The 13711-nt window shown below is 34.3% G+C and overlaps 1 protein-coding gene across 2 annotated transcripts in view; it reads right to left on the bottom strand.

Moving 5' to 3' along the window:
* The window catches only part of ATM (ATM serine/threonine kinase), a 141566-nt gene that overhangs the window by 60466 nt on the left and 67389 nt on the right, over positions 1–13711 (bottom strand). For both annotated transcript variants that reach the window (XM_082629283.1, XM_082629284.1), the window contains exons 31-37: positions 12043–12217; positions 11334–11498; positions 10390–10522; positions 8972–9067; positions 6851–7022; positions 3944–4085; positions 2589–2765 (exon numbers count right to left, since the gene is read on the bottom strand). In XM_082629283.1, coding sequence (XP_082485409.1) covers positions 2589–2765; positions 3944–4085; positions 6851–7022; positions 8972–9067; positions 10390–10522; positions 11334–11498; positions 12043–12217 — 1060 coding nt within the window. The remainder of the gene's footprint in view (positions 1–2588; positions 2766–3943; positions 4086–6850; positions 7023–8971; positions 9068–10389; positions 10523–11333; positions 11499–12042; positions 12218–13711) is intronic.

Genomic DNA, 13711 nt, shown 5'->3' with positions numbered 1-13711 from the left:
CACTCAAGAAAGCATGTCACAGAATTCATGCAGAAACCGCTTTCGACAAAATGCAACACCCATTTAGGATAAACACTCTCCAGAGGGAGAGGGAACCTACCTCAACATAATAAAGGGCATATATGACAAACCCACAGCAAACATCTTTCTCAATGGTGAAAAACTGAAAGCATTTCCTTTAAGATCAGGAACAAGACAAGGATGTCCACTCTCACCACTCTTATTCAACACAGTACTGGAAGTTCTAGCCACGGCAATCAGAGAGGAAAAAGAAATAAAAGGAATCCAAATTGGAAAAGAAAAAGTAAAACTGTCACTGTTTGCAGATGACATGATACTACTATACATAGAAAACCTTAAAGATGCTATCAGAAAACTACTAGAGCTAATCAATGAATTTGTTAAAGTTGCAGGATACAAAATTAATACACAGAAATCTCTTGCATTCCTATACACTAACAACGAAAGATCAGAAAGAAAAATCAAGGAAACGATCCCATTTACCATCACATCAAAAAGAACAAAACAACTAGGAATAAACCTACCTAAGGAGGCAAAAGACCTGTACTCAGAAAACTGTAAGACACTGATGAAAGAAATCAAAGATGACACAAACAGTTGGAGAGATATACCATGCTCTTGGATTGGAAGAATCAATATTGTCAAAATGACTATACTACCAAAAGCAATCTACAGATTCAGTGCAATCCCTATCAAATTACCAACGGCATTTTTCACAGAATTAGAACAAAGAATTTTACGATTTGTATGGAAACACAAAAGACTACAAATAGCCAAAGCAATCTTGAGAATGAAAAACAGAGCTGGAGAAATCAGGCTCCCTGACTTCAGATGAAACTACAAAGCTACAGTAATCAAAATAGCATGGTACTGGCACAAAAACAGGAATACAGATCACTGGAACAGGATAGAAAGTCCAGAGATAAACCCACACACCTATGGTCACCTAATCTATGACAAGGGAGGCAAGAGTATACAAATGGAGAAGACAGTCTCTTCAATAAGTGGTGCTGGGAAAACTGGACAGCTATATGGAAAAGAATGAAATTAAAACACTCTCTAACACCATACACAAAAATAAACGCAAAATGGATTAAAGACCTAAATGTTAAGGCCAGATACTATAAAACTCTTAGAGGAAAACACAGGTAGAACACTCTCTGACATAAATCACAGCAAGATCTTTTTTGATCCACCTCCTAGAGCAATGAAAATAAAAACAAAAATAAACAAATGGGACCTAATTAAACTTTTAGCTTTTGCACAGCAAAGGAAACCATAAACAAATGAAAAGACAACCCACAGAATGGGAGAAAATACTTGCAAATGAAGCAACAGACAAGGGATTATGCTCCAAAATATACAAATAGGCCATACAGCTCAATATCAAAAAAACAAACAACTCAATCAAAATAATGAGCAAAATATCAAAATAGACATTTCTCCAAAGAAGACATACAGATGGCCAAAAAGCATATGAAAAGATGCTGAACATTACTAATTATTAGAGAAATGCAAATTAAAACTACAATGAGGTATCACCTCAGCCAGTCAGAATGGCCATCATCAAAAAATGTACAAACAATAAGTGCTGGAGAGGGTGTGGAGAAAAGGGAACCCTCCTACACTACTGGTGGGAATGTAAATTGGTACAACCACTATGGAGAACAGTATGGAGATTCCTTAAAAAACTAAAAATAGAGCTACCATATGATTCTGCAATCCCACTCCTGGGCATATATCCAGAGAAAACCATAATCCGAAACAATTCATGCACCCCAATGTTCACTGCAGCATTATTTACAATAGCCAGGGCATGGAAGCAACCTAAATTTCCATCAACAGAGGAATGGATAAAAAAGATGTGGTACATATATACAATGGAATATTACTCAGCCATAAAAAAGAATGAAATAATGCCATTTGTAGCAACATGGATGGACCTAGAGATTGTCATATTGAGTGAAGTCAGTCAGAGAAAGACAAATATATCACTTATATGTGGAATCTAATAATATGGTACAAATGGTCTTATTTACAAAACAGAAATAGAGTCACAGATGTAGAAAACAAACTTATGGTTACCAGGGGAGACAGTGAGGGGGGCATAAATTGGGAGACTGGGATTGACATACACACACTACTATATATAAAATAACTAGTAAGGACCTACTGTATAGCACAGGGAAATCTTAATACTCTGTAATGACCTATATGGGAAAAGAATCTAAAAAAGAGCGGATATATGTATATGTATAACTGATTCACTTTGCTCTACAGCAAAAACTAACACAGCATCCAATATGTAGCTACCCTGCAGCTGAAACCTACTGCATAAAGTTCTGGCTAAATAAAGACGCCCTGTTGGATGGATTCACAACAGCTGAGTATAGGTGACGTTGCATGAAGATGATGTGCAGTACAAAGCACTCTTTTTATATACAGGCCATGAACATTCACACAAAAGAGAAATGGAATGAGACCATCAAAGAAAATTATTATGAGAAAGCTCAAATGAAAAAAATAAAGTTAGAAAGGGAATAAGTCAGACTAATTGATCTTCTTACCTCACACATTGGTTTTAATAACTGAAGAACTTCACTTTTTGTGCCTCCACTATTCAAAAAAGCACAAGTCAGTGTCTTTAACCAAATGTCATGATTTTCACTTTGAGGAATCCACAGGCTTGTATCATCCAAGCCTTCTAAAGGACTTTCTTTGTCAAGTCTAGGTACTTCTAAAAACTAGAAAAAAGTGATGAGAAAACATAAATAAGGTAACCAGAAATACATTTTACCTTTCCTATGCCAAACAAATATCTAGGCATAAACAAATCTGTTTCCAAAAAAAACTAAATATGCTTAAAACTAAATCTTGAGGCATCAGTTACCTTTTAAAATTAAAATACATTTATGTTTATGAGAGGAAGAGTCATCTGGTAAAAAATTACTGATCTAAACAGCAGGAAACTTAACTTCTACTCTCAGCTCACTAGCGGTATGTTAAATGAATCACAGACTCTCTGACTCATCTGTCTCATGTATGAATCCAGCCTAAATCTACCATACAGAGTTGATTTCGGAATGAAATGAAATTTTAAAATGTTAAAACTACAGTGTTATACACGTTGTACTATTAGTTTTATTAATAGCTTATATTGTCAATAATTTCACTGAGACCAAAATTATATTACGATACATTAAAAGTATCATTTCAATGATGGGTGTAAGCCCTGAAGTTAAATTGGTGAAAACTTAACAGCATATTTCTCAGTTGCTTTATGAAAAGAAAATATTAAACAAAATAAAGGAGAAGTAAGAGTTCTTAAGTATCTTTCATAGAGTACTTTCAGTGGAACCTTGTTATGATATCAACATGGAAAAAGGAGAAATCTATAGGCCATCTTAAATTTCACTAGAGGGTTGTGATACTTTAACTTACTATGGAAATAAACACTTGCTTGTTGATCACAATATCTATAAATGGCTTTCATGGGATCAAAGTAAGGGTTTTCTACTCCTAAGGAAAAAAAGCCTGTCATTAAGAACTCCTCCTACCAGGGAATATGGGGACATGTGTATGCATACGGCTGATTTGCTTTGTTGTGCAACAGAAACTAACACAGTATTGTGAAGCAATTATACTCCAATAAAGATCTATTAAAAAAAATAAATAAAAAATAAAAAAGAACTCTTCCTATCCCCCCAAATCAACCATCATTTCTTTAGGCTACCTATTTCAGCTTTTCCACACTGCCATAACTAAAAATACAAATCCCTTGGATTCAAAAAGTACAGCTAGAATTATTTCCAAGAAAGGTTAAATGTTAGTGTAAGTAAGCAATATGATATTCATATCCCACAGCAAATAGAACTGTTCTAGATATAGTGGATATTCAATAAACATTCATTATTCGAGAGACCTTTTTTCTTGATGTTCGAAAAGGCTGTAGGTAGATCAGCATGGGATCATTTGTCATCTTATAAATCTCCCAGAAACTATGTCCAGTTTTTGTGGCTAAAATGCTTTTCAAACAGGTAACAGCTGCTGATCGCACTTTGACACTGAAAAACACATATAATTCAAATGCCACAAAGTATATCAACTATTAATCTTGATGAATGTTAAGCAACTCCCAATGAAAAAATTAAAATCTAAAATTTTAAATTTATATTAGGAAATGTTTACATTTATTAGGAAATTTTACATCTATAAAATTCTATACCATCAAAGCAAAAATTATCAAAGGATTTTTAATATTCCTTGAGTAAACATGAGTTACTACTCACTGTAACAGCAATTCCCTTCATTCAATATAATAAAGTTTATATTATGGCTACTATAAATTAAAAACTCATAAAAAGAAATACTTGAGAATAACATTGACTAATAAGAATGAGTAATAAGAATGACAGAATACTAATTCACCCAAGAAAAAAATATTTTGATACCATTTTCTCTAAGCGGTACAAATAATTTGGGGTAACACAGAATGGAATTTCCCTACAAATGATAAAATTATTGTCTAGAACAATTTTAAACAAACAGTAAGTATGTACTTATTCTGACCAGAAGCTAGTTGAAATCATTAGGTAAGGCATCAAAAACCTCTAATAAAAAATTGAACATCCTTCTCTTCTGCAAAAAATTAGGTAAAGGAGGGCTGTAATACAAGAGTACTGAAAATATGACACTGACAAAAAATGTCATAAAGCCTGATACTATAAATGATGATGAGCTGTCAAGTAAAGGCTTAATTCTATGTCTCAATTTAAGACACAGAAGCATAAACCCTAAACTTGGATTCATCTCTCATTCCTCTTTCTTTCCCTCACTCCTCCACATCCAATTCATCAGCACGTCCTGCTACCGCTATGTTAAAAACATACCCTAGTTCCATCCGTGTTCCATCTCATCTCCATTACCGCCACCCTTATCCAAGTCACCATGATTTCTCCTCTGGACTACTGCAATAGTTTCATAATCAGCTGTTTGTTTCCATTTTTGCCCTGTCACAAGCCATTTGCCATATATGTCAGAGTAAAAATGTAAGTTGCATCATGGCACTACTCCGCTTAAAACTCCATGGCTTCCTTATATATTTCAAATAAAATCTAAATTTTTAAATCAGAATTAGTCCTACCTTTCTAATTTCATTTCATACTATCTTCTTCCACACCAGGCTTTTTCTGATCCTCAAACACGTGAAGCTTATTTCCATTCTAGCTATTCCCTGTATGCAATGTTTTATCCCTAATCAACTTCTAGCTGATTCCTGATCACTCAGATCAGCTAGATGACACTTCCTCAGAGAAGTCTTCCATGATTCTGGGAATTCCTTGGTCAACATTCCCTTTGTATACCTGAGGTCCCTCAAACATGTAATGATTTTTTTCCTCTTACATAAAAGACATGAAAAACAAATTGTACCTATCCCTGTGGTTCTCAAGTTTAAGTCACACTAATATTTCTGTGCAACTTCTTCAGAAAAACCAATTGCAAATTACTGTGTAACAAATGAAACATTTAATGCTTGCAAATTTTCTGTGGAAAATCTCTTCAAAAGCTGTGCTAGATATAATTTGAAATACATTTTAAAAAATGAGATAGACTAATAAATGGATAGGAGGATGGCTAAATGTGATAAAGCAAGGATAATAATAGTAGAATCTAGGAAGAATCTAGGTGGTGAGTATATGGGTATTTACTGTAACATTCTTTCAATTTTGCTGTATGCTTGAAAATTTTTATAATAAAAAGTTGGGAAGGAAATCATACCATCCTTTTTACTGTAACAACAACAACAAAGAGTGAAAGATACATGTAAATTAAACCATGAAAACAGCAGGTAGACATTATTGCCAATCATTTATTTCCCAAGAGAAGCGGGGGGTGTTATAGGGAAACGGATGCAAAATACCTATTTACTTAAAAAGATGCCCAATTATGGGCAAAAATCCTTTGAACCCAGTCTCCAAAAATGGTGGTGATAAGGTGCTCAAATATATCAAAATAAATACATCTGGCCCTTGAACAACGAGGATTTGAACTGTACAGGTCCACTTATACATGGATTTTTTTCAACAGTAAATACTACAGTACTACACAATCTGCAGTTGGTTGACTCCTCAGATGCAGACCCACGGATAGGGAGGGCCAACTATAATTATACATGAATTTTCCACTGAGCAAAGGGTCAGCATCCCAACCCCCACATTGTTCAAGGATCTGTAAATAATAAATAGATAACTGCAAATAAAGAGATAAATGGGGAGTGGAAGACAGAGAAAAAGTAATCTCATAATCAACAAGCTGAAATTATACTATTTGTTGCAATTTTGTTTTGCATTCTATGCATTAATGGGCAAAAGAAAGCCCTGTCTGATTAGCTTAAGACTTTTGGAGTTAAAAAATTTCTGCTCTATGACTTATTTTAAAAGGATCAAAATGTCTAGCCAGGACGAGAGTGGCACCTTTGATTCTGACAAGTGCACAAAATATCCCCATTTACATTCCCCTATCTTAATGTTTTGTGTGGAACCACTTGGTAGTTTTCATATTGTTTGTCTAGTCTACTCTCACTAAAATTTAACATGGATCATGTCTGGTATATCTATCACTATATCAAGCTACCTGACATATAGTAGTAGGGTTTTAGTAGTTATGTGAATTAATAAAAATACAATGATATTCATTAAATATTTAAGACTGAAAGTATGGCAACTAAAAGGAGAATGCTTTAGTTATTGGAAATGCTAATTCATATGAGGTATCAATCTTGAATGTCAGATTAAGTGCTATCAGGTACAAGGTATCATTAAATACTCACCAATCTTCTACCAGTGTATTATTCAGGTAGGTCAGCATTATGAAGGTCCACTGAAGTTCTTTATCTTCAAATAACTCAAGGGCCTTGGTATAAGATGTATCTTTACTATATTGTATAGCTATTGTAGAGAAATCTATAGGACCCACTTCTCCCAAGCAGCTTCCAACAGCCTCTATATATAGAAATTCCATTTCAGTAAAGTTATAGCTAAGAGATCACACATAAAACAGAAATTTTCTAATTTCAAAAATATGTTTTGCCATCCTTTAAGATTTAAGTGTTTTCTCAAAGATGTTGAATAGATTAAAGAAGCTACAAAATACTGTACCATTTCCTTTACATATCATCCATGTCGGCAATATTTTCCCCTAGAAAATCATATCCAAGAGACAGATTAACTAGTAGAATGTAGTTATTAAGGAAAGTCTAAATATAGCAGCTGTATGCAAGTATCAATTTTCTGGGGGGTATTACATAAAGACCACAAATCTTAAATACTCAGTTCAGTGTAAATTCACACACACACACACACACACATACACATACATGCAGGAACACACATTTTTTCCCCACCTGTATTATCACTACCCAGATGAAGATAGATGTTTTCAAGATGCCAGAGGGCCCCCTCATGTTCTTTCCCAGTCATGATGGAATTTAATAAAACATGTTAAAAAACTGACAGTCCTCCTTTCAAAAGGTGGAGCCTAATTCTTCCCTTGAGTGTGGGCTGTACTTAGTGTCTTACTTCTAAAAAACAGAATGTGCACAAGTCTTTCACCTCCTTAACTAAAATTATCCCAGGTATTTAATTCTCTTAGATGCTATTATAAATGGAATTGTAAATGGAATGGAATTTCCTTCTTAGATTGTTCACTGCTGGTGTACAGAAACACAAATGAATTTTGTGTGTTGATCTTATATCTTGCAACTTGGCTGAATTCATTTATTACCTCTCTTATAGTAACTTTCCTATAGATTTTCTGGGACTTTCTCTCTCTCTATATATATACAGTAATGTCATCTGTGAATAGAGATAGTTTTTACTTCTTTGCTTTCCAGTTTTTGTTCAATTGCTCTGGCTATAACTTCCAGTATAATGGTGGATAGCAGTGGGCAACTTTGTCTCATTCCTGATCTGAGGAAGACATTCAGTCTTTCACCATTAAATATGACATTAGCTGTGGGTACAAATCACTAAGATTTTATGCTATGCAGGAAAGCAACTTAGGCCTCCTGTAGCAAGTGACATTTGTCCCCAGAAGCAGTGCTACTATGGACAAAGGGTAAATTCCTTGGTCAAAGGAAAGTTCTAGAGTACTGATAAGGTTCTGTTTCTTGGTCTGGGTGCTGGATGCACAGGTGTGTTCCCTTTGCAAAAAATTCTTCAAGTTATATACTTACGACTTTTCTATATGTAAGATATATTTCAATAAAAAATTTACAAGAAGTACCCTAGACACTAGACCTCCACTGAGAAGTTAAGGAAGACTCTGTTGAAAGACAGTAGAATCTGTGAAGCATCTCTTATTTCTCCCATTTTTCTTCTTATTTGAAGCAATTATTTCATGACAACTTCAACCTGATTTTAATCATGTGATTTTTCCATCCTGTGATCACCAAATATAAAACACCTATACGAGGCATGTGCTGGCTATTTATCTTACATTAGGTTACCCCCAAATGGTGGCAGAAAAGGACTTGAATATGGCTTTAATATCTGAGCTTAATATAGCCCTCCAAGTCCTCATTCTTTCTGTTATATAAAAAAGATATTAAGTACCAGTCAGTTATATCTATAAAATGTATCAGAAGTCAATTTATTTGCAACTTAATGCTACAAATAGGTTTTTCTGACTTTCCTAAATATCCACAAGGCATTTTCAAATTAATAGTTATGCACATGTGTTAATCACTAACTTTTTACTTTATATGAATGTCTAAGGGAGGAAAATATGAAAGGAGGGCTGGCTGCTTAGGGAGACTTGAACTAAACAGAAATATAAAAAGCATCTCACATTTCCCCAATATTCCAAGTAACAAACTTGTACTGATTTTTAAAATGCTATGAAGATGACCATCCAAACAAAAAACTCATATTCATTCAGCCAAACAGTTTACCTAAAACTTCTCTTTCACCAGTGTGGTTTACTGCCATCTTGGATAACTGCAACAAGCTGACAACTAGCTTCACCATTATGCCATCTGGAGGGTTATCTAGAAGCAGTTTTGAAAAAATTAGTTTAAGCTACAGTGAAGACAACAGTTTTCTTTATACTATGCTCATATATTAAATTGTGTGACCAGAAAACTTTTACAAAGTTTTTAAAAAAGATTTTAAATTGTGAGCATTTCAAAAATATGAGGTGAATGAATGTATCTGAACTTTCTTCTTAAAGAGAATCATGTAAAAATGATCAGCAATATTTGGCAGACAGAGAGAAAAATGTCTTAAGTTGTGCAGAGAAATCAATACCTTAGCAAAATCACAGTTAGAAACATAATCATTCAACATTAAACTAGAAGGAACCTTGGGAGCATGCTTGGTTTTTTAGCCTCTTGCATATAGAATAGACCAGCACTGTCCAACAGAACTTTCTGCGATATGAAAATGGTCTATAATCTGTGCTGTCCAAGGGCAGCCACAAGCCACATGTTACTACAGAGAATTTGACATGTGCTAATACAACAAAGAAATTGAACTTTATATTTTATTGAATTTTAATTCATTTAAATTTAAATAGCTATAAACATCTATTGGCTGTATTGGTCTGGATCAATAAAATACCCAAACACACAAGAACAGGAGATAGAAAGAGGAGTTCATTTTATATATATATATACCTATCTCAAGAACAAATATACTAGAAACTCAGATTTCAGATGGTCAAAACAAAATTAATTTTTAAAAGTACTGAGGATAAAAATATCACAATAGAAACATGAAGTTAATGAGCTCAGGAAGATGAAAATCAAAACAAAAGCAGAAAGAGTTTCCACGAAGTGCAGTACTATAATAACCTAAACTCAAATCAACATAAAATGGATGTTTTAAGTAAAAAAAAAAACAAAACACAAAAACCTAGAAACACATATAAATATGTGTATATATACAAAACACACACATATATACATACACACAAAACACATACTTGGCTAAGATGTTTAAAATAAAATGAAAAATAACATCTTTTATTTAAATAAATTGGGGTAGTAGGCAGAGACAAATTACCTTGCATGCCTGCTCTAAGGAATTCAAATTTTTCTTTTAGGCAGCAGCAAATTCTTAACATTTTTAAAGCAGTAGAATAACATGATTTGGACTTAGAGAAATCATTCTGGCAGAGGTGCAGAGAACAGATAAAATGGGAGTAGTTCAAGGTGAGGAGACCACTTAGGAAGTCTTTCATAACTAAATGAGAACTGATGAGAGTCTGAAATGAACTAAATCTGTGGCAATTAAACCAAGAGCAAGAATTTATAAAAGATTCTTTCAAAAAGAAATGGGTACAAATAACCCAAGTCATTAAAATTAGTACCCTGAGATGCTCTCATAAGATCCATCATCTGATCTTTATGCTGCTCTAGTTGTCTTCGAAGATCCTTCAATCCTTCAAGCCTTGTCAATGGAAGTGCATCATAAACATTTACTGAGAGAAAATGGTTAATTTCCTAAAAGAGAAAATTAGCTAAAAATGTAACTTGCTTTTGACATGTATTGGTTGAGTCTGTAAAATAAAACTTAAAAAAAATTTTTTAATTAGTGCCTTCTACAGATACTGATTCATAACAGTTACTACCAAACAAGGTAGAAATAAATTACTTATTTCACTTCAAATCCTACAATGTTTTAATCATTTAAATTGCAATAGACTCTCTCATGATACAGTATTTAGAGTTTAAGATTGTTATAGCATATACTCAGAGGGAAAAGCTTAAATTTCTATTTATTTAGTACTGCAACTCTAGTTTTATCTTAATATATTTAACCACATTTTCATACTGATTATAGTCAAATGTAGAGTATAATTTTAAAATTATAATAAGATTTATAAAGAAAAATCTATCTGAACATAGTTTTGAAGTTTATAAAGGTTAAAACAAGATTGAAACTTGAAAAACTCTTCAGAAAGTTACATATCTTCTCTAATTCAAACATTATATTGTCCGACAGAGGGTCAGATGGTAATTTTGAGATATTAATGAATCTTATGTGTATGAAAATCAAGCATATTTTATACCATATTTCTTCAATATTTAAATTCAGATCTTTATCAAGAAATTTTGAATTTATACTTTTACTGCAATGCAAGAGTATATATTAAGATTCAGTTTCTTATCTGTTAAGAGGACAGATTTCATGGTATGTTTTCTTTAATCACAATTTTTAAAAAAGATTGGTTTTTACTTTCACAGCATTAGAGGTTTCCAAAAAGTACTACTAACCTAATACAAAATAGCAATATTATGGAATAATTATTACCTCCAAAAGTGAAAAGGGTCCTCTACTGTATTTGATTTTCTGCTGAGTAATACGCAAATCCCTAAAGACAACATGGTCAGGAAAAGGATCTAAAAGTTTAATCGTGATATAGAGATTTTCATTATCCTTGTTATCAATCACTAAATATTTCAACAAGTCCAATACCTAAACATAATTAAAAAAGAAAAAATCAAGAGGAGAAATGGATTAATTATATTTTAAAGTAAAACAAGCAAACTCACTGTAATAAATGATAAAAACTCTACTTAGTTCAGATAAAATCACTTCTAAGGCACCCAGATACTACTGTTTCTGTGCTTTCAAATAATTCAACAAATATGTAAGGCCTTTACTACAGGATGGACACTGAGGTATACAGTTGTCAATACTACTGAAACATTTTATATAAGTAATACCTTACACACCATCATAGTGGAGTGAACTACATCCTTAGTTTTGACTACCTCTACACTTCAGCATAAGTAAGAGATAGAAATCAGGTTATTTACTAGATCAAAATTACTAGGTGCTCTGTAATTAAATGATTACAAGGATTAATTCACTGAGAATGTTTTCCCCACCATTTTTCAAAGAATATTTCCACTAAAATTACTGATTACACCAAGTAAACATAAAACACTCAGCTCCTTCCAACAATACTTTATCAGTGTATTTCAAATATCATTTTGAATATGATTTGGGAAATTACCTGTTCCTGAACCTCCATCTGATCATCCACAAGGGGTATAAGTGTACCAACAATAACATGGAGATGACTTTCTAAAGCATCCTTACAGTAAGTTACTGCTGTGTGGCAAACCCGGCTTAACAGGTCACAACAAAGAGAGAAGCTACGTAATGACACATCCATGAAATGAGAAGGCCTAACATAGAGGAAAAAAAACAGTAAGTTCTAGGACACTACTTTGACATAAACTCATTCAAAAGTCACTTTTATTCAACAGCTCTAATTCTGATGTGGCTTGACATAAAAGTCACTTTCACATCTAAGTCCTTAATAGTTTAAAACCCGAAAAGAGAAGTGACATCAGCAAAATGACAGTAGGAAGCTCCAAGCTCCCCTGACAGAAACACTGAAAAACAAGCAAGCTGTAAGAGCTTTGTTAGAGCTCTGTAAAAGTCAAAAGTTTACAGCAATCAAGCAATCGCTGATATCAAGAAAAAGGAAACTTAAAAACTAGGAAAGCTTTGTGGTGATTTTACTTGCCCTTGCCCCATGACGCCCCCAGCCTGGCAATAGTCATGAACATTGCAGTCCCCATTTCCAATGTGGGATCCTGGTCCTTAGTTCTGAAGGAAGCAGAGCATATTTTATTCACAAATGATTGTGTATGTCTGCTCTAAACCTGTCTGGGAGCTACCTGAAGGACTAATGTAAGGTGCTTGGCTCCTGTTTTTCCTAACTTGGGTCTCCTACAGGCTGGAAAAGCTGAGGGCACTGCTTGAAAACATTGTTAAGGCTAACCAACAACCCACAGCTGCCTGGGATAACAGACTCCCTAATGCCTAGGATGAAAAGCTAGAGAGAGAGTTTCCTTGTAAAGTTAGAACACTCAAAATCACTCACGTTGAGCTTCCCTGGTGGTGCAGTGGTTAAGAACCTGCCTGCCAATGCAGGGGACATGGGTTCGAGCCCCGGTCTGGGAAGATCCCACATACCATGGAGCAACTAAGCCTGTGCGCCACAACCACTGAGCTTGCGCTCTAGAGCCCATGAGCCACAATTGCTGAGCCCACGTGCCACAACTACTGAAGCCCGCGTACCTAGAGCCCATGCTCCACAAGAGAAGGCACCCCAATGAGAAGACCACGCACCACAACAAAGAGTAGCCCCTGCTCGCCGCAACTAGAGAAAGCATAAATGCAGCAACAAATACCCAACACAGCCAAAAATAAATTAAAAAAAAAATTCACTCACATTTTCAGGGAATTTATAAAGTCACACACATGCCCAGGGTAAGGTGCTTGCTCAAAAACTACCTAAGAAGACCATCATCTTTCACTTTGGGCTTAACCTTAGGCTCAGTGCAAGCCAAGCTAAATGCTGAAGGAGAGTCTTAACACAGAGCCAATCTGCAAAGACTAGGAAAGCTTTCTCTCTCTCTTTCTCTCTCTTTAGCTCCTGGTATTCAAGGAAATCTCTGTCAAAACGCTACCTGAACACAAGTTAAGCAACAGTCTTCAGTGACTACGATGGCAAGGAATACGCTCTCTAGAAAAACAGTTGAGTAAATTCATGAAACAAAGTACCACTACAGCCTTCAACAATTCAAAAAAAAAAAGTCAAACCTTGGGGAAGGGGAAAATCTGATTTCCACAGGTAATATATCATAATAGTAAAATGTCCAGTTTCAACA

The sequence above is a fragment of the Mesoplodon mirus genome (genome assembly GCF_964341445.2).
Source record: "Mesoplodon mirus genome assembly, chromosome: 7".
NCBI classification, from domain to species: domain Eukaryota; kingdom Metazoa; phylum Chordata; class Mammalia; order Artiodactyla; family Ziphiidae; genus Mesoplodon; species Mesoplodon mirus.
The sequence above is the reverse complement of the archived record's forward strand: the minus strand, read 5'-3'. Positions and strand labels throughout refer to the sequence as shown.